This window comes from Centroberyx affinis, unplaced genomic scaffold (assembly GCF_046629955.1).
Source record: "Centroberyx affinis isolate AG114_WGS23_722 - 3 ecotype Tasmania unplaced genomic scaffold, CSIRO-AGI_Caff_v1 ptg003431l_1, whole genome shotgun sequence".
Classification (NCBI taxonomy): Eukaryota; Metazoa; Chordata; class Actinopteri; order Beryciformes; family Berycidae; genus Centroberyx; species Centroberyx affinis.
Window position 1 is genome coordinate 134,364 of NW_027281404.1, and position 22,285 is coordinate 156,648.

Consider the following 22,285-nt stretch of genomic DNA (forward strand, 5'->3'; position numbering starts at 1 on the left):
CCAACTGCTAAATACGCAACCTACAACCAAGAAAAACAACACAGTAAATATGTAAAAAGCACAGCCCAACAAAAAGTCATGAAAATAAACTGCAAAGGCATCTTACCTTCACCCGACACACACACACATCACCATCGCGCATGAGCAGATCCGTTTCCTCTGCAGAAAACCGTTTGTTTCTCCAACTTGCTGAATCCGCCATTTAAATAGCAATGCACTAAGGTGCAAGCGCACCTGGCTCTTAAAGGGAATGGGAGATGAGACTCTGATTGGTTGAGTTCATGTTACGCCCAAAACACACCTACGATTATTTAAGGGACTTAGTACAACCCCTTTGCGCCTTGCGCTTACTTTGAGCCCACATTGTGCGTCGTTTAACTAGCAATTTGGATTTGGACGCCCTGAATGCACTTGCGCCATGCGCTTTAGACCATGTGCCATGGATCATTTAAATAGGGCCCAGTGTGTTAAGTTTGATTTGTTTATATTGTTTGTTTGTCTTCTGGTGATTGATGTCATGGTTTTGTTAAATAAAAAAAATAATAATAAAAAAAAAAGGAGATACAAATTCAGCCATTTTTGGCGCCCCCTATGAGATGATTTGGAATTTTGTTGCAGATATGCTTGATATGCTCTGCTGAACATGTGTAATTAGTTTGGTATTGATCTAAAAAACACTAAGTGAGTTACGTCTGGTTTTGTGTTCGATCACGCCCTTGTGAAGTTCATTTGCTGCTGGCAAATTGTTTATCCGATTTTCCGATGTTACAAAGTGTATCTCACTGCCCTTTTGCTGTATACCACGTTTGGTATTGATAGGTCAAAAAGTGAAAAAGCCTTACAGAAAAAAACTTTGTCATACTGGATTTCGGTGGCCCCGAGGCAGAATAATAAAGCCAAGTTTGGTGTAAATCGGACTTAAAGGTATACTGAGCAGGATTTCCCCCCTTGAAATAGCATAAACTATATCCTACTCAATCATTACTTATGGCCCATTGGTAGTCTGTGACAGTGTGTGTGTTGACCTTTTGGCAGCAGGTGTATCCTGCAACCAAAACAATTGCTGATACGTTTTATATCTAAAAGCCACGCTGGCTGTGGTAGCGGTCCAAAACTCTAAAACAGAGCAACTGGTCAGAGCTAGTGTGTATCATGAGCTGGCAGCTAGCTATCGTTAGCGTTGTTTCGTTGTAGTAGAAAAGCTGATCGCTAAGCTAACCGGCACCTACCTTTCCAACAGAAAACTTCCAACTTCCCAGTCCACGTCGCTCTTCATCTCCATCCTCTCCTTCAATACTCTCCAATGGGTGAAAACCAACCCCAGAGTACTTTTATTTATAAGCTAGTACGTTGTTATTACATCATAGGCCACGCCTAATAATGATAATAAATGATAATAATAAATCAGTAGGAAAACAATAGCACCACGTCCTTGAACCACTAATAATAAATCAGTAGGTAGACAATAGTGGTTCAGCACTATGTGCTTGAACCACTAATAATCATCCTCACTATATTTGTGAGGCACTTCAAACAAAAAGACAAGAAATAAAACAAACTGAGTCGGCTTGAAAGTCCACTCCTGCAACCACTAGGAACATCATCTACTTGAAACCAACAAGACAGCTGACTAAAGCCAAGTCATGAAAATTAATAAAACGTATCAACTGGTCTACTGCTATAGCCAAATGAGAGCAATAACAAGTCATCAGTTAAAAACAAGTTTATAAAACTTTGTTATATCTCAAAAGAATACAGTTCTACTATGTACATTTGTACCTTCATCTCTGAATACAAATTTATTTTAATCTCTATGGACACATGATTGTATGAACATGCAAATACAATACAGATTAATGTAATAGAGTTCCACCACATGAATTATAAGGAGTTGCAAACCTTTGCACACCTTTTCTAAAAACTAAGAAAAATATCTGAAATCATAAAACTATTATAAGGTTGTTTAAGTGAAAATGTATCTCTGTTATGATTTAGTAAACCCCACTTGTATTCAAATTAAAATGATGGAAAAACCTTTCTGGACTGGAATACATTTGACATGAATTTGCGGATCTCTTTTGACTGCACCCCGTAAATAATGGGGTTCAGGCTGCCAGGGATGATATGAAACAGAATGGAAGATAGTTTCCTATAGTCTGAGTACAGGGGGAAGCGATGCAGGATGATGATGAGCAATCCACATGAAGACATAATCAGGTATACAAACAGATGGGTGCTACATGTCTTTAGAGCTTTACTGTTCAAAGACTTGTTCTTACTTGTCAGGCAGACAATTGTGATTTTAGCATAAGTGAGAACCATACTGCCTATAGAGGCAGTGAACAGGACCACAGTGAAAGTGAGCCCATAGACGTTATTGATAAAGACACTCTCACAGGAGAGTTTAAACAATGAGGCATTGTCACAGAAAGGGTTTGCAATCAGAGTCCTGCATCTCTTCAGCCGTATGGTCAGGCCGAGCAGAATAGCCACCAAAACAAAGGCCACCCCCCAGGCAGAAACAGTTAATTTTATCACCATTTTGTTACTCATGATTGTAGTGTAGCGCAGGGGATTGCAGATGGCCACATATCTGTCAAAGGCCATGATCATGAGTACTGTGTGAGAGGTGGTACCGAACATGTGTGTGGTGAAGGCTTGAACCACACACTCATAATAGCTGATGAGGCGTTCAGAGGGAGGCACCAACATGTCTACAAGCAGCCGGGGCACCATGATAGAGTTTCCAAGAATGTCATTGAGTGGCAGATTGCAAAAAAGGAGATACATAGGCTGCTGAAGGCTCTTGTCAATGGACACCAGGACTACAATGCCTACATTGGCAAACATAATAAATAGATAGGAAAAAAAGAAAAATAGAAAGACAGGGTACATGGAAACCTCTGTGACCTTTATGCCCTCCAACTGGAGTGTGAAGCTGTTGTAGGTGTAGTTTTCCATCAACCTGAAATAAGACGCAGGGGACACACAAGAGGGGATATTGTTATGTCACATATGAAGTTTGGAAACAATTTGCAAAGATCAATAAAAACTGATAAAGCTGATTGTTTCAGGTCTGGTGTTACTAAGAAAATCAAAGCTCTGATTTGGGTGTGCTTTTCTCAGTCGCTTTGGTACATTTCTCGAATCATCCTTAACATTTGCAAAACAATAACTGCATTTCTCGTAAACAATTCGTACAAACAGCACCACACAATAGATTACTTGCAAAAGCCTGTAACTTGCTCAAAATCCTTAGTCTATCACTCAAAAGTAAATATTTATATCAATGAACATGTCAGTGCCATCAGAATGACAAGTCCTTGTGTCATTGTTTACAAACAAGATAGTCAAAATGCTTATGTTGGCAATATAACAGTGTACTCTGTAAGTATTTTCTGATGTAAACTATGGCTAAGGTTTTGATGACAATGATTGAAAATGCACAAGGCTGCACTTTTTCTGAATGGCATATATCAATTTCAACAGTACAAAGTTACACATTACTGTATGTGGGAGATTGATTGCAAGAGATTGGACAGGATTCACATTTATGCTTTTACTGTTTGTACTGTAATTTGTTGACAGACCATGTCATTGCGATACAGAAAAGAAAAAGACAAGACAGCACTTTTTACAGCACTGCATAGCAGAAAGGAAAAAAATACAACATTAGAAATGTAAACATAGGAAACACCCTTAGGCAGAACTGTACATGCAGCGCTGTATGGGGAATTACAGTGCAGTCTTTCTACACCTCCTGACGTTCCAGCCTGTCTGGTTGAGAACTGGTTGATCATTGGTTGATCTAACACTTCACACATTCCCTTTCATTAGTGAAAATCAAGATTCACCTGATTCACCCGATTCATCAATTCATTACACATTTACAAAAAAGTCTAATAGAAATGTATAGAAAATATGCTTGACAGATTATGACAACTGGTTCAACCATTTTGCATGTAATGACTTCTGCAATGAACTAATGCCTAGATGTTTTGGGGTGTAAGACTATTCAACAGAGAACCAGTATAATACATTTTGATCAACATGACATAAGCAATTGTAGGATAATAATGTAGGAAACAGCAGACAATTGTACATAATCATTTGCATGAATGTGCCAAAGCATTTGCACAAGTGACTAGATGATGTGCAGGTTGAACAAGTAGTTTTGAGAATTTCAATTCTGATCTGAGAAATGTACCAAAGCGACTGAGAAAAACTGTAATAGGATGATTGACTGTAGAATTAATCTCTTTGTTTCGTTTTGCGTTGGATTGTACTGTTACTTTATGTTAACACTTAATTTAGAAATATAAAAAAATGTTATGAAATGGTTAGAATACCTGCTTTCTTTCTCTAGTTGTTTCTGCAGTCATCTAATATTTACCAGCCAAACTTCAGCAAGAAGTAAGACCTCAACATCTGTCACAGTTTTTATAAACACGATTTTCTTGTCTGGGGAAATAATTGTCTTTACCTCAGACAATGTGTGATCCATCATCAAGTCATCAAATCCATGGAAACTGTCAACAGGCTCTCCAGGTTGGAGCAAATGAAACATACAGTGTCTTTTTTGTCTGGTGTCAAGAAACCAACCCACTTTAAAGTGAATAGGGTAGATGTCATATGCCATTGTTGTGCATAGACTTCCTTTAACACACAGTAAGTTGAAGTTGGTTTAATTCCAAATCTCTATGCAGCAATTTTTAGAAAAAACAAAAGTTGATTGAAAATATTCACACAATAGTTCAAAAATATTGGTGACTCCATCTGCAAAAAGGTTTTAAAGGAGGGTGACACTGAAAGGGTTAACAGACATAAACAGCCTGGATTGTGCGTATACAACATGGGGTGAAACCAAGTGACACAATGGGCAGCATCCTGAAATTTTTAAGATACTGTTCATGCCCAATAATAATAATAATAACTTAGATTTATATAGCACCTTTCAAGAGACCCAAGGACGCTTTACACAGTGAGGCAGACAAAACAAATAAAACAAGAACAGAAAATAATAATAGCAATAATTGCCAGGGATGAGAGAGTTAACTAGAGGCCATAGGCCTTGGTTAACAGGTGGGTTTTCATGATTGTTTTAGAAGTGTCCAAAGACGGGGCGTTGCGGATTTCTGCCAGGAGAGAGTTCCAGAGGCTGGGGGCTGCCACACTGAAGACTCTGTCCCCAAAAGATCGCAGGCTGGTGTGGGGGGTGGAGAGCAGACCCATGTCTGAGGACCGCAGATTCCGGGACGGGGTATAGGGGTGGAGGAGGTCAGATAGGTACTGGAGGGCGAGGGCATGGAGGGATTTGTAGGTGAGGAGGAGGATTTTGTAGGAGATGTGGGACTTGACCGGGAGCCAGTGAAGGTGGATGAGGGTGGGGCTTGGTGCGGGTGAGAACCCTGGCAGCTGAGTTCTGCACATACTGGAGCCTGTCCAGGGCTTTGCTGGGTACCCCGAACAGGACTCCATTGTAGTAATCCAGACGGGAGGTAATGAAGGCATGGATGAGGGTCTCTGCCATGGAGTCAGAGAGTGATGGCCGAAGTCTGGAAATGTTTTTGAGGTGGTAGAAAGCGGATTTGGTGATGGATTTGATGTGTAACTGAAACGAGAGGGTGGAGTCCAGAATGACACCCAGGTTGCGGACTTCTGGGGATGGGCAGATGGAGCAGCCGTCCACGTCGAGAAGAAGATCTCCAACCTTCCGGAGCAGCGCCTTGGGAGCCACAACCATGAGCTCTGTTTTTTTGCTGTTAAGCTTGAGTAGGTTAGATGACATCCATATTTTTATTTCATGCAGGCAGTTGACAAGAGACTGTGGGGGGAGCTGAGTGGATGGTTTAGTGCTGAGATACAGCTGTGTGTCATCAGCGTAGCAGTGGAAGCTTAGACCGTGGTGGAGGATGATCTGACCAAGGGGGAGCATGTAGACGGTAAAGAGGAGGGGTCCAAGCACAGAGCCTTGAGGTATGCTTTGGTTGACTGGGGCCGGGGTGGAACTGGAGTCACTGATGGTAACTGTTTTCTGTTGGAGAGATATGACTGGAACCAGGAGAGAGCAGCACCGGTGAGGCCTAGGTAGTAGGATAAGCGGTTGAGGAGGATAGTGTGGGAGACTGTGTCGAAGGCTGCAGAGAGGTCCAGGAGGATTCCTTGCTTGCTATTCCTGGCTTGGCGCCTGGTTGTGCAACCAGATCACAACCCAATCGTAACTCAATAACTTTACATACTTACCTAATGCCGAGCACAAACTGCGCGGCAGTCGATTATAGTTACGCATTGTAACTCTAGTTCTGTGATCACAGGCTGAGCCCTCTAGTGGGGCTCTATTGGCTTCACCACTCATCTAGTCACCTCAGTGCACTGAACTTTGCATGCACGCACGCAGCCAATAAGGATGAGCCTGTTCAACTCTATGAAGGACTTCACCTATGATCATAGAACAATGCGTTCTATTTCATACAGGCTTTGAGACACGTTGAGACTCCAGCACAACAGGTCTCTCACCCAAGGTCTCGTGTTCCAGTGCTAAGCATCAAGCCAAGAAAGACCCAGACACATCCAACAGATAAAATCTGATGAATGGACAGGCCGTCAACCACTGTACAGATCTCCTCCAACCCACTATGCCACTAAAAAGGGCTGTGGACGCTGCTACACTGCATGTAGAGTGCACGAATGGCAGTGGGAGGATCTCTGCCCGCCAAGCTTGTGACATGCCATCACAGAGCCAGTGGGCGAGTCTCGGTTTCGACAGGGGCTTGCCAGCCACTCCATCCACATAGCACACAAACAACCCCTCATGACAAGAGGAGATTGCTGATACATGCACTTTGATAGTAGAAAGCACCTGTCCCCTCTCCAGGTGCTGGAGAAAAGAGAGAATAGATCCAGTTGAACAGTTCAGTGGATCAAGGTCTCTCTTCCCACACACACCACTTTTGAAAACCCAGCCGTTTTGCTTTGTAGTTAGCGATGGTGGATTGCCCTTGCACGCCCTGGATGGTCTGCAGTGCCTGTGCAGACAAGCCAGCATGCATAAATCCGTCCCTCTCAGGAACCAAACCCTCACGCCAATCGCTCCCTTTGCCTGCAACAGAGCACCCCAAAACTGGGTAACTGTCCTGGGCGGAGCCGCCAGTAGCTGTGTCAGCTCTGCTTACTACAGCGCCGCCACGCGGTGCGGGGATACCAGTATGACAGACAGCCTCTCTGTTGTATCGTCACCAGTAAGGGAGGAATGAGACAGAGAAGAGGGAAGGCATAAAGCAGCCTTCTTGGCGATGGTGGGTGTGCAAATGCATCCACGCCCACGGGTGGATTGTCTCTGTGAAGCAGAGAGAACCATAGTGGACAGTGGGAGTTTTGCCTTGAGACAAAAAGATCCACTTCCACCCTTCCGAAGAGGGAAATCTGGTCCACTACGTCGGGGTGTAACCTCCATTCCTTCGCCAGGGGCCCACCCCTCGACATGATGTTGGCCCCTGCATTATCCGTTCTTTGTGGCCCACAACTACAAGCTCTCTGCAGCTCTAAACAGACGCACAGATTGAATGCCGCCCTGTCTGTTGATATTAGCCACCGTGGTCCGATTGTTGGTCCTCACCAGCACATTTTTGCCCTGTAAAGGGGTGCAAAGCATTGCAGAACCTGCAACACCGCCATCAGCTCCAGGAGGGCGGGCGGCTGTGGCTCAGGAGGTAGAGCGGGTCGTCCACTAATCATAAGGTCGGTGGTTCGATCCCCGGCTCCTCCAGTCCGCATGTCGAAGTGTCCTTGGGCAAGATACTGAACCCCAAATTGCTCCCGATGGTTGCGCCAGCACCCTGCGTGGTAGCTTGCCGCCATCGGTGTATGAATGGGTGAATGTAGGCATTGTAAAGCGCTTTGGATAAAAGCGCTATATAAATGCAGTCCGTTTCCGTTTAGGTTGATGTGATGGTTTTGTCCTGGAGGCCAAAACTGCCTAGTTTGGTAATGATTGCACAAATGCACGTACATTTACAAGCTATTACATGGTTATTACAAAGGCCATGCCCAGCTTCACCAATCACGACCAACCTTCAGGTTTTGACTAGTACATGATCCTAGAGCAAATTTCATTCAATTTCAACAATGGCATTAGCAGATACAGCCTTTGTGGCGCTCCCCATTGATTGATTTCAAATTGCCATTGAAGATATGTTTGTTGTTTCTTGTGAACAAGTTTACCAAGTTTTGTGTTGATTGCATCAATTGTCTTTGAGTTATGGCCAGTTTTGTGTTAGGCCACGGCCATTGCGAAGTTCATTCACTCATGGCCCCCATATTGGTTGTCAGATTTTTCTGGAAAATGGTTACAAAGTGTATCTCAAGGCCAAGGCTTTCCAAATTCTGCAAATTAACAAAAAATCTACAGTACATAGGTGGACTTTGGTGGTCCAATTGGCAAATTTTTAGAGCACTCTCAGGATAATATGTGTGCTAAGTTTCACATCAATCAGACTCACATTGTGCCTTTCACATGCTTAAATTTTAGACCTTGAATTATTGCGCCCCTTCAGGATGATTGAAGGATGTTGATTTTTTTTGTTAGAGCAACACTTGAACACCAGTTCCAATCACTGTAGCAAATTTAAAGTTTGTACCATATAGCATCTCACGGTAAATTGCAACACGGAAGAAGGAAAATAATAATAAAAATAAATCAGTAGCAAACCAATAGTGGTTCAGCACTATGTGCTTGAACCACTAATAATAATAATAATAATAAAAATAAATCAGTAGCAAAACAATAGTGGTTCAGCACTACGTGCTTGAACAGTAGTACGTGCTTGAACCAGGCATCTATTGCCTGGTTCAAGCACTCATGGCATTTTACACCAATTTCAGCTATATTTTGTATATTTTGTACATCCACATACAACGACCGCAGCCAAACTTGACATTTTGACTAACGCTTGCATCTAGAGCATGCATCCATTTACCAGTTAAAACTGCAATACGCGATTTCAGACCCTATAACCAATCCCGAAACTAACATGTGCTATGTCCAGATTTCCTTGAGATGTAATGATCTAAACAAATAGCCACACACGCGGGCCAGCTGTGTTGCCTTTGTCACCTCTTTTCTAAAGCTTGCTGTCAAAACTCGAACCGACTCAAAGCTCCTCCCGGTCCATTCAGTAGCTTCTACTCCCTTACACGACCAGTCGGGCTCTTAGGTCTTCTGAACAAAAATTACTGGACGTCCCTCGAACCCGTTCAAAAACCAAGGTGACCGTGCATTTCAAGTTGTTGCACCCAATTTGTGGAATGCCCTCCCCTGATCAAATTTTTAAATGAGATAGAAAATAATTTTGCTAAGATATTTTCATCTCAGTCATCACCTCTGCTCAGCTCTCAAAACTTTTTTCCACAAAATTATGAAAGAAAGTTAACTTCTATGCAGAAACAGTCATGCGAGGGTTTGATTACAGAGGAGGAACTTTTTTCTGTTGTAATGGCCTTTAAACCAGGGAAAACACCTGGAATAGATGGAATACCCATTGAGGTCTATCAAAAATGCTTTGATTTGGTTAAAGAACCTTTTCTTTCTTGTTTTAATTTCTCATATAGTGCTGGGTATTTGTCTGACTCTCAGAAAGAAGGCTTTATCTCCTTGTTACTCAAGCAGGAACCCAGTGGCCAATTCAAGGACCCTGTGAATCTTAAGAATTGGAGACCAATAACACTTCAATGTTATGATGCTAAGATACTCGCTAAATGTATAGCTCATAGACTGAAGAGTGTGCTGACAAGTATTATTCATCAAGATCAATCAGGATTTCTGCAGGGTCGTTATATTGGTAATAATATCACACAGTTGTTTGGGATTATTGAAAATTACAAAACTGGGTTAATTTTTATTGCTGATTTGGAGAAAGCCTTTGATAAGGTTCACTTAGATTTTATTTTTAACAGCTTAGGCTTTTTTCATTTTGGTAAATCCTTAATTAATTGGGTTAGAGTATTATATAATGACACCAGTTGTAGGATTATTAATAATGGTTATATTTCTAAGTCAGTGCCCTTATCAAGAGGAGTCAAACAAGGATGCCCTTTGTCACCATATTTATTTATAATTGCTATGGAAATACTAGCCATTAAAGTGAGGTCTAACATGGACATAGAAGGGCTTGAAGTTGGGAATATGCAAACAAAAATTTCAGTGTATGCAGATGACACTAGTTTCCTACTAAATCCAAAACCTTCTTGTCTGCAAACTCTTCTTGAACTTTTGGAACTTGTTTCACAATTTTCTGGTTTGAAACTAAATTATGAAAAATGTAACATTCTTAGGACTGGGGGACTGAAAGGTACAAATTATAAAATGCCATGTAAATTACCGATTAGCTAGACTGATGGGCCAGTTAATGTTTTAGGTATTGTGATTCCAGAGAATTTAGAAGACCTTTGTACAATGAATTACAATAATAAGTTGAGAAAGATGGATAAGATTCTACAACCATGAAAGGGAAAAACATTAACACTCTGTGGGAAAATTTCCCTAGTTAATTTCTTGGTTGTACCGCAATTTATTTATCTTTTTATGTCTCTCCCAATTCCATCACAGTCCTTCTTTAAGTTTTATGAACAAAAGATTTTTGAATTTCTCTGGAGTAACAAACAAGAGAAAATCAAAAGAGGAGTTCTTTATAATAGTTATGAACATGGTGGGTTAAAACTATTAAATTTGGAGGCCCTATGTTTCTCTTTGAAAGCCTCCTGTGTTAAAAAAAATTATACTTGAATGAAGACTGGTATTCATGTAAATTACTGGAGAGTACCCATCTATTGTTTCAAAAAAGATTATACCCCTTCCTAAAGATTCAGCCAGCTCATATACACTGTGTGAATAATTTGATTGGAAATGTATCCATGTTTTTAAAGGAAGCAATTCAGTGCTGGCTGTGTTTTCAGTTTCATCCTCCAGAAAGTCGGGATGAAATCCTACAGCAAACAATATGGTTAAACTCTAACATATTAATTGAAGGGAAAACAATATTTTGGAAGAATGTATTTGATCATGGTGTTTGGTTTATAAATGATATTGTGTGTGAAGATGGGAAACTTATGAGGTATAACCAGTTCACTGAAACGTATGGTACGATCTGTTCCCCTCATTCATATAATCAATTGGAAGATTGGATACAAAAGATTAATAGTGGGATGACTAAGTTGTTAGTATGCCAGCCCGCTACAAGAAATATAAGATGGTTAAAAGGAAATAAGGAAAAAGTTAATAAATAAAAAAATAAAATAAAAATAAATTGTATTTAACCTCTAGATCTGTAAGAGTTATTCCATATGGTACCTATAAAAAATGGGAGGACACTTTTGATTGTCTATATCGTGGAAACAAGTGTTCAAATTAATGTATAAAACAACAGTAGACACATTTTTAAGATCCTTTCAATTAAAAATAATATATAATTTTTGTCTACTAGGAAATGTTAAAGATTTGGGGTATTGCTGAGTCAGATGAGTGTCGTTTTTGTTTTACGGAATCTGAGTCAGCGGTACATCTTTTCTGGTATTGTCATGTTATGTCTGCCTTTTGGAGGGAGGTTCAAAAAGATGTATAATGCAATGAAGCTGTGCTTTCAACCAGATATTTTCTATGTAATATTGGGTGATGTTACAGAGACAAGCAGTTATACTGTTAATCTGATTATTTTGTTAGGGAAAAGATTTATTCATTAAACATCATTTTATTCTGGAAGGATATATTGCAAACACAAATGATGATGTTAAAAAACATTTAGAAAGGTGGGAAAGGTTTATTGAAGCGGAAGGCTGGTAAGAAGTTTGTATTTAACTAAAAAAAAACATTAAGTGTAGAATTTGAAATTTTTTTTTTTTTTCCTCCTCTAATGTTTTGTTACTTATTTAGGTTGTTAGGCCTACTGATATGTGTTTGTGTTTATTATTTTGGTTTCTTTTAGTGTCACTTAGTATGTTAAGTTTGATTTGTGTTTATTGTTTGTTTGTCTTCTGGTGATTTATGTCATGGTTTGGTTAAATAAAAAAAAATAAAAAAATTTAAAAAAGGAGATACAAATTCAGCCATTTTTGGCGCCCCCTATGAGATGATTTGGAATTTTGTTGCAGATATGCTTGATTATCTCTGCTGAACATTTGTAACAAGTTTTGTATTGATCCAAAAAACACTAAGTGAGTTATGGCTGGTTTTGTGTTCGGTCACGCCCTTGTGAAGTTCATTTGCTGCTGACAAATTGTTTATCCGATTTTCCGATGTTACAAAGTGTATCTCACTGCCCCTTGGCTGTAGTCCACGTTTGGTAGTGATAGGTCAAAAAGTGAAAAAGCCTTATGGAAAAAAACTGGAAAATTCGTCGCTCTTCATCACCATCCTCTCCTTCAATACTCTCCAACTGGTGAAAGCCAACCCCAGAGGACCACAGTTGACCCCTCCTCCCCGCAGGGAAGAGGGGTCAACTTTGAAAGCTGTGTTTACAAGTCACAAGCAGCAAAATCCTACTCAGTATGCCTTTAAATTCTGAGAGAAAATATCACTACATCGCCCCCTTTTGGCCGATTTGCATCGAATTTGGTAGGTCATGTTTGAAATGCCTTTCCAGACAATATGCCCAGGTTTGGAACTAATTGCTCAAATGCACTTTTATTTATAAGCTATTACATGGTTATTACATCATAGGCCACGCCTAATAATGATAATAAAATATAATAATAAATCAGTAGGAAAACAATACCACTTTCCAACAGAAAACTTCCAACTTCCCAGTCCACGTCGCTCTTCATCTCCATCCTCTCCTTCAATACTCTCCAACGGGTGAAAGCCAACCCCAGAGCACTTTTATTTATAAGCTATTACATGGTTATTACATCATAGGCCATGCCTAATAATGATAATAACTGATAATAACAAATCAGTAGGAAAACAATAGCACTACGTGCTTGAACCACTAATAATAAATCAGTAGGTAGACAATCATCCTCACTTTATTTGTGAGGCACTTCAAACAAAAAGACAAGAAATAAAACAAACTTTGAGTCGGCTTGAAAGTCCACTCCTGCAACCACTAGGAACATCATCTACTTGAAACCAAAAAGACAGCTGACTAAAGCCAACTCATGAAAATTAAGAAAATGTATCAACAGGTCTACTGCTATAGCCAAATGAGAGCAATAACCAGTCACCAGCTAAAAACAAGTTTATAAAACGTTGTTATATCTCAAAAGAATACTGTTTTACTATGTACATTTGTACCTTCATCTCTGAATACAAATTTATTTTTAATCTCTATGGACACATGATTGTATGAACATGCAAATACAATAGAGATTAATGTAATAGAGTTCCACCACATGAATTATAAGGAGGAGGCAAACCTTTGCACACCTTTTCTAAAAACTAAGAAAAATATTTGAAATCATGAAACTATTATAAAGTTGTTTAAGTGAAAATTTATCTCTGTTATGATTTAGTAAACCCCACTTGTCTTCAGATTAAAATGATGGAAAAACCTTTCTGGACTGGAATACATTTGACATGAATTTGCGGATCTCTTTTGACTGCACCCCGTAAATAATGGGGTTCAGGCTGCCAGGGATGATATGAAACAGAATGGAAGATAGTTTCCTATAGTCTGAGTACAGGGGGAAGCGATGCAGGATGATGGTGAGAAATCCACATGAAGACATAATCAGGTATACAAACAGATGGGTGCTACATGTCTTTAGAGCTTTACTGTTCAAAGACTTGTTCTTACTTCTCAGGCAGACAACTGTGATTTTAGCATAAGTGAGAACCATACTGCCTATAGAAGCTGTGAACAGGACCACAGTGAAAGTGAGGCCATAGACGTTATTGATAAAGACACTCTCACAGGAGAGTTTAAACAACGATGCATTGTCACAGTAAGGGTTTGCGATCAGAGTCCTGCATCGGCTCAGCCGTATGGTCAGGCCGAGCAGAATAGCCACCAAAACAAAGGCCACCCCCCAGGCAGAAACAGTTAATTTTATCACCATTTTGTTACTCATGATTGTAGTGTAGCGCAGGGGATTGCAGATGGCCACATATCTGTCAAAGGCCATGATCATGAGTACTGTGTGAGAGGTGGTAGCGAACATGTGTGTGGTGAAGGCTTGAACCACACACTCATAATAGCTGATGAGGCGTTCAGAGGGAGGCACCAACATGTCTACAAGCAGCCGGGGCACCGTGATAGAGTTTCCAAGAATGTCATTGAGTGGCAGATTGCAAAAAAGGAGATACATAGGCTGGTGAAGGCTCTTGTCAATGGACACCAGGACTACAATGCCTACATTGGAAAACATAATAAATAGATAGGAAAAAAAGAAAAATAGAAAGGCAGGGTACATGGAATCCTCTGTGACCTTTATGCCCTCCAACTGGAGTGTGAAGCTGTTGTAGGTGTAGTTTTCCATCAACCTGAAATAAGACGCAGGGGACACACGAGGGGATATTGTTCTGTCACATATGAAGTTTGGAAACAATTTGCAAAGATCAATAAAAACTGATCAAGCTGATTGTTTCAGGTCTGGTGTTACTAAGAAAATCAAAGCTCTGATTTGGGTGTTGCATTTTTTTTCGAAATAACGAAACAAGTGAAATTTCTTAAAATTTACTTAGTTATCGTTCCAACAGTAGTGTTACAGCTTTTCTCAGTCGCTTTGGTACATTTCTCGAATCATCCTTAACATTTGCAAAACAGTAAGTGCATTTCTCGTAACAATTCGTACAAACAGCACCACACAATAAATTACTTGCAAAAGCCTGTAACTTGCTCAAAATCCTTAGTCTGTCACCCAAAAGTAAATATTTATATCAATGAACATGTCAGTGCCATCAGAATGACAAGTCCTTGTGTCATTGTTTACAAACAAGATAGTCAAAATGCTTAGCCATGTTGGCAATATAACAGTGTACTCTGTAAGTATTTTCTGATGTAAACTATGGCTAAGGTTTTGATGACAATGATTGAAAATGCACAAGGCTGCACTTTTTCTGTATGGCATATATCAATTTCAACAGTACAAAGTTACACATTACTGTGGGAGATTGATTGCAAGAGATTGGACAGGATTCACATTTACGTTTTTACTGTTTGTACTGTAATTTGTTGACAGACCAAGTCATTGCGATACAGAAAAGAACAAGACAAGACTGTTTTACAGCACTGCATAGCAGAAAGGAAAAAAATACAAAATTAGAAATGTAAACATAGGAAACACCCCTTAGGCAGAACTGTACATGCAGCGCTGTATGGGGAATTACAGTGCAGTCTTTCTACACCTCCTGACGTTCCTGCCTGTCTGCTATTTTAGAGAACTGGTTGATCATTGGTTGATCTAAAGCTTCACACATTCCCCTTCATTAGTGAAAGTCAAGATTCACCTGATTCACCTGATTCATCAATTCAGGACACATTTACAAAAAAAGTCTAATAGAAATGTATAGAAAATATGCTTGGCAGATTATGACAACTGGTTCAACCATTTTGCATGTAATGACTTCTGCAATGAACTAATGCCTAGATGTTTTGGGGTGTAAGACTATTCAACAGAGAACCAGTATAATACATTTTGATCAACATGACATAAGCAATTGTAGGATAATAATGTAGGAAACAGCAGACAATTGTACATAATCATTTGCATGAATGTGCCAAAGCATTTGCAATTTGTTCAAAAGAATGAGAAACTGCTTTTATGATGTGCACAAGTGACTAGATGATGTGCAGGTTGAACAAGTAGTTTTGAGAATTTCAATTCTGATCTGAGAAATGTACCAAAGCGACTGAGAAAAACTGTAATAGGATGATTGACTGTAGAATGAATCTCTAGAAATATAAAAAAAAATGTTATGAAATGGTTAGAATACCTGCTTTCTTTCTCTAGTTGTTCCTGCAGTCATCTAATATTTACCAGCCAAACTTCAGCAAGAAGTAAGACCTCAACGTCTGTCACAGTTTTTATAAACACGATTTTCTTGTCTGGGGAAATAATTGTCTTTACCTCAGACAATGTGTGATGCATCATCAAGTCATCAAAACCATGGAAACTGTCAATAGGCTCTCCAGGTTGGAGCAAATGAAACATACAGTGTCTTTTTTGTCTGGTGTCAAGAAACCAACCCACTTTAAAGTGAATAGGGTAGATGTCATATGCCATTGTTGTGCATAGACTTCCTTTAATACACAGTAAGTTGAAGTTGGTTTAATTCCAAATCTCTATACAGCAATTTTTAGAAAAAACAAAAGTTGATTGAAAATATTCACACAATAGTTCAAAAATATTGCTGACTCCATCTGCAAAAAGTTTTTAAAGGAGGGTGACACTGAGAGGGTTAACAGACATAAACAGCCTGGATTGTGCGTATACAACATGGGGTGAAACCAAGAGACACAATGGCTAGCTTCCTGAAATTTTTAAGATACTGTTCATGCCTAATAATAATAATAATAACTTAGATTTATATAGCACCTTTCAAGAGACCCAAGGACGCTTTACACAGTGAGGCAGACAAAACAAATAAAACAAGAACAGAAAATAATAATAGCAATAATTGCCAGGGATGAGAGAGTTAACTAGAGGCCATAGGCCTTGGTTAACAGGTGGGTTTTCATGATTGTTTTAGAAGTGTCCAAAGACGGGGCGTTGCGGATTTCTGCCAGGAGAGAGTTCCAGAGGCTGGGGGCTGCCACACTGAAGACTCTGTCCCCAAAAGATCGCAGGCTGGTGTGGGGGGTGGAGAGCAGACCCATGTCTGAGGACCGCAGATTCCGGGACGGGGTATAGGGGTGGAGGAGGTCAGATAGGTACTGGAGGGCGAGGGCATGGAGGGATTTGTAGGTGAGGAGGAGGATTTTGTAGGAGATGTGGGACTTGACCGGGAGCCAGTGAAGGTGGATGAGGGTGGGGCTTGGTGCGGGTGAGAACCCTGGCAGCTGAGTTCTGCACATACTGGAGCCTGTCCAGGGCTTTGCTGGGTACCCCGAACTGGACTCCATTGTAGTAATCCAGAAGGGAGGTAATGAAGGCATGGATGAGGGTCTCTGCCATGGAGTCAGAGAGTGATGGCCGAAGTCTGGAAATGTTTTTGAGGTGGTAGAAAGCGGATTTGGTGATGGATTTGATGTGTAACTGAAACGAGAGGGTGGAGTCCAGAATGACACCCAGGTTGCGGACTTCTGGGGATGGGCAGATGGAGCAGCCGTCCACGTCGAGAAGAAGATCTCCAACCTTCCGGAGCAGCGCCTTGGGAGCCACAACCATGAGCTCTGTTTTTTTGCTGTTAAGCTTGAGTAGGTTAGATGACATCCATATTTTTATTTCATGCAGGCAGTTGACAAGAGACTGTGGGGGGAGCTGAGTGGATGGTTTAGTGCTGAGATACAGCTGTGTGTCATCAGCGTAGCAGTGGAAGCTTAGACCGTGGTGGAGGATGATCTGACCAAGGGGGAGCATGTAGATGGTAAAGAGGAGGGGTCCAAGCACAGAGCCTTGAGGTATGCTTTGGTTGACTGGGGCCGGGGTGGAACTGGAGTCACTGATGGTAACTGTTTTCTGTTGGAGAGATATGACTGGAACCAGGAGAGAGCAGCACCGGTGAGGCCTAGGTAGTAGGATAAGCGGTTGAGGAGGATAGTGTGGGAGACTGTGTCGAAGGCTGCAGAGAGGTCCAGGAGGATTCCTTGCTTGCTATTCCTGGCTTGGTGCCTGGTTGTGCGACCAGATCACAACCCAATCGTAACTCAATGTCATGGTTGTGACTTTTTGGGTCTATGTTTTGTATTTCTTTGTCTGTTTCCCTGTCTAGTTCTATTAGTTCTACGTGTACCTTGTTTTCTGTCTTCCCAGCTGTCTCACATTTGTAATCACCCCATGTGTATATTAGTCTTGTTTCCCCAGTCAGTCTTGGTCGGTTCATTGTTCTGTTACTTGTGTTCTGTTACTTGTGTTCTGTTACTTGTGTTCTGTTACTTGTGTTCTGTTTGTGTCAGTTTGTGTAGAGCTCTTGTTTTTGGATTTCCTGTGTCACTATCTGTTCAATTAAACACCCAGTCTTGGGGTTTGATCACAACCTGCCTCGCTGTCCTGCGTTTGGGTCCTCACCACACCTTCCCGTGACACTCAATAACTTTACATACTTACCTAATGCCGAGCACAAACTGCGCGGCAGTCGATTATAGTTACGCATTGTAACTCTAGTTCTGTGATCACAGGCTGAGCCCTCTAGTGGGGCTCTATTGGCTTCACCACTCATCTAGTCACCTCAGTGCACTGAACTTTGCATGCACACACACAGCCAATAAGGATGAGCCTGTTCAACTCTATGAAGTCTTTTTCTATAAATGGCTCATCATCCACAAAATCTTCAGTGACTTGTGGAGCGGCAGGGTGACTGGTTAGAGGGCTTCACCTATGATCATAGAACAATGCGTTCTATTTCACACAGGGTTTGAGACACGTTGAGACTCCAGCACAACAGGTCTCTCACCCAAGGCCTCGTCTTCCAGTGCTAAGCATCAAGCCAAGAAAGACCCAGACACATCCAACAGATAAAATCTGATGAATGGACAGGCCGTCAACCGCTGTACAGATCTCCTCCAACCCACTATGCCACTAAAAAGGGCTGTGGACGCTGCTACACTGCATGTAGAGTGCACGAATGGCAGTGGGAGGATCTATGACAGACAGCCTCTCTGTCGTAGCGTCACCAGTAAGGGAGGAATGAGACAGAGAAGAGGGAAGGCATAAAGCAGCCTTCTTGGCGATGGTGGGTCTGCAAATGCATCCACGCCCAGGGGTGGATTGTCTCTGTGAAGCAGAGAGAACCATAGTGGACAGTGGGAGTTTTTCCTTGAGGCAAAAAGATCCACTTCCGCCCTCCCGAAGAGGGACAAAATCTGGTCCACTACGTCGGAGTGTAACCTCCATTCCTTCGCCAGGGGCCCGCACCTCGACATGATGTTGGCCCCTGCATTATCCGTTGTGTGGCCCACAACTACAAGCTCTCTGCAGCTCTAAACAGACGCACAGATTGAATGCCGCCCTGTCTTTTGATATAAGCCACCGTGGTCCGATTGTCGGTCCTCACCAGCATATTTTTGCCCTGTAAAGGGGTGCAAAGCATTGCAGAACCTGCAACACCGCCGTCAACTCCAGGAGGTTGATGTGATGGTTTTGTCAAGGAGGCCAAAACTGCCTAGTTTGGTACTGATTGCACAAATGCACTTACATTTACAAGCTATTACATGGTTATTACAAAAGACACGCCCACCTTCACCAATCACGACCAACCTTCAGGTTTTGACTAGTACATGGTCCTATAGCAAATTTCATTCAATTTCAACAATGGCATTAGCAGATACAGCCTTTGTGGCACTCCCTATTGATTGATTTCAAAATTCCATTTTAGATATGTTTGTTGTTTCTTGTGAACAAGTTCACCAAGTTTTGTGTTGATTGCATCAATGGTCTTTGAGTTATGGCCAGTTTTGTGTTAGGCCATGGCCATTGTGAAGTTCATTCACTCATGGCCGTCTTTTGGTTGTCAGATTTTTCTGGAAAATGGTTACAAAGTGTATCTCAAGGCCAAGGCCAAGGTTTTTCAAATTCTGCAAATTAACAAAAAATCTAAAGTACATAGGTGGACTTTGGTGGTCCAATTGGCAAATTTTTAGAGCACTCTCAGGATAATATGTGTGCTAAGTTTCACATCAATCAGACTCACATTGTGCCTTTCAAATGCTTAAATTTTAGACCTTGAATTATTGCGCCCCTTCAGGGTGAAGTTGAATTTTTTTGTTAGAGCAGCACTTGAACACCAATTCCAATCACTGTACCAAATTTAAAGTTTGTACCATATAGCATCTCATGGTAAATTGCAACACGGAAGAAGGAAAATAATAATAAAAATAAATCAGCAGCAAAACAATAGTGGTTCAGCACTACGTGCTTGAACAGCCGCAGGCACCAATTGCCTGGCTCAAGCACTCATGGCATTTTACACCAATTTCAGCTATATTTTGTATATTTTGTACATCCACATGCAACGACCACAGTCAAACTTGACATTTTGACTAACGCTTGCATCTAGAGCATGCATCCATTTACCAGTTAAAACTGCAATAAGCGATTTCAGACCCTATAACCAATCCCAAAACTAACATGTGCTATGTGGAGATTTCCTTTATACGTAATGATCTAAACAAATAGCCACACACGCGGGCCAGCTGTGTTGCTGTTTTCACCTCTTTTCTAAAGCTTGTTGTCAAAACTCGAACCGACTCAAAGCTCCTCGTGGCCCATTCAGTAGCTTCTTCTCCCTTACACGGCCAGTCGGCCTCTTAGGTGTTCCGAACAAAAATCACTGGACGTCCCTCGAACCCGTTTAAAAAACCAAGGTGACCATGCATTTCAAGTTATTGCACTCACTTTGTGGATTGCCCTCCCCTTATCAAATTTTTAAATGAGATAGAAAATTATTTTGCTAAGATATTTTCATCTCAGTCACCTCTGCTTAGCTCTCAAAACTTTTTCCACAAAATTATTAAAGAAAGTTCACTTCTATGCAGAAACAGTCATGTGACGGTTTGATTACAGAGGAGGAACTTTTTTCTGTTGTAATGGCCTTTAAACCAGGGAAAACACATGGAATAGATGGAATACCCATTGAGGTCTATCAAAAATTCTTTGATTTGGTTAAATAACCTTTTCTTACTTGTTTTAATTTCTCGTATAGTGCTGGGTATTTGTCTGACTCTCAGAAAGAAGGCTTTATCTCCTTGTTACTCAAGCAGCAACCCAGTGGCCAATTCAAGGACCCTGTGAATCTCAATAATTGGAGACCAATAGCACGTCAATGCTATGATGCTAAGATACTCGCTAAATGTATAGCTCATAGACTGAAGAGTGTGCTGACAAGCATTATTCATCAAGATCAATCTGGATTTCTGCAGGGTCGTTATATTGGTAATAATATCAGACAGTTGTTGAGGATTATTGAAAATTACGAGTTGGTTAATTTTTTATTGCTGATTTGGAGAAAGCCTTTGATAAGGTTCACTTAGATTTTATTTTTAACAGCTTAGGCTTTTTTCATTTTGGTAAATCCTTAATTAATTGGGTTAGAGTATTATAAAATGACACCAGTTGTAGGATTATTAATAATGGTTATATTAAGTCAGTGCCCTTATCAAGAGGAGTAAAACAAGGATGCCCTTTGTCACCATATTTATTTGTAATTGCTATGGAAATACTAGCCATTAAAGTGAGGTCTAACATGGACATAGAAGGGCTTGAAGTTGGGAATATGCAAACAAAAATTTCAATGTATGCAGATGACACTAGTTTCCTACTAAGTCCAAAACCTTCTTGTCTGCAAACTCTTCTTGAACTTTTTTCACAATTTTCTGGTTTGAAACTAAACTACGAAAAATGTAAAATTCTTAGGATTGGGGGACTGAAAGGTACAAATTATAAAATGCCATGTAAATTACCGATTAGCTAGACTGATGGGCCAGTTAATGTTTTAGGTATTGTGATTCCAGAGAATTTAGAAGACCTTTGTACAATGAATTACAATAATAAGTTGAGAAAGATGGATAAGATTCTACAACCATGAAAGGGAAAAACATTAACACTCTTTGGGAAAATTACCCTAGTTAATTTCTTGGTTGTACCGCAATTTATTTATCTTTTTATGTCTCTCCCAATTCCATCACAGTCCTTCTTTAAGTTTTATGAACAAAAGATTTTTTAATTTCTCTGGAGTAACTTTCTTTAAAGTTCTTTATAACAGTTCGTGGGTTAAAACTATTACATTTGGAGGCCCTATGTTTCTCTTTGAACGCCTCCTGTGTTAGAAAATTATACTTGAATGAAGACTGGTATTCATGTAAATTACTGGAGAGTACCCATCTATTGTTTCAAAAAAGATTATACCCCTTCCTAAAGATTCAGCCAGCTCATATACACTGTGTGAATAATTTGATTGGAAATGTATCATGGTGTTTGGTTTATAAATGATATTGTGTGTGAAGATGGGAAACTTATGAGGTATAACCAGTTCACTGAAACGTATTGTACGATCTGTTCCCCTCATTCATATAATCAATTGATCTCTGCTATAGGAAAAGATTGGATACAAAAGATTAATAGTGGGATGACTAAGTTGTTAGTATGCCAGCCCGCTACAAGAAATGTACAAGAAATTTGTGTTTATTATTTTGGTTTGTTT

At 40.5% G+C, this 22,285-nt stretch overlaps 2 protein-coding genes across 2 annotated transcripts; both read right to left on the reverse strand.

The window, feature by feature from the left end:
- Positions 1–2,016: 2,016 nt before the first annotated feature.
- LOC139661008 (olfactory receptor 52K1-like) lies at positions 2,017–2,982 on the reverse strand. Its single transcript, XM_071539319.1, has one exon. The coding sequence runs from the start codon at positions 2,959–2,961 to the stop codon at positions 2,017–2,019; it is 945 nt and encodes a 314-aa protein (XP_071395420.1). The 5' UTR covers positions 2,962–2,982.
- Positions 2,983–13,521: 10,539 nt separating this feature from the next.
- On the reverse strand, positions 13,522–14,487 carry LOC139661009 (olfactory receptor 8G17-like). The gene has a single exon (XM_071539320.1). The coding sequence runs from the start codon at positions 14,464–14,466 to the stop codon at positions 13,522–13,524; it is 945 nt and encodes a 314-aa protein (XP_071395421.1). The 5' UTR covers positions 14,467–14,487.
- Positions 14,488–22,285: the final 7,798 nt, after the last annotated feature.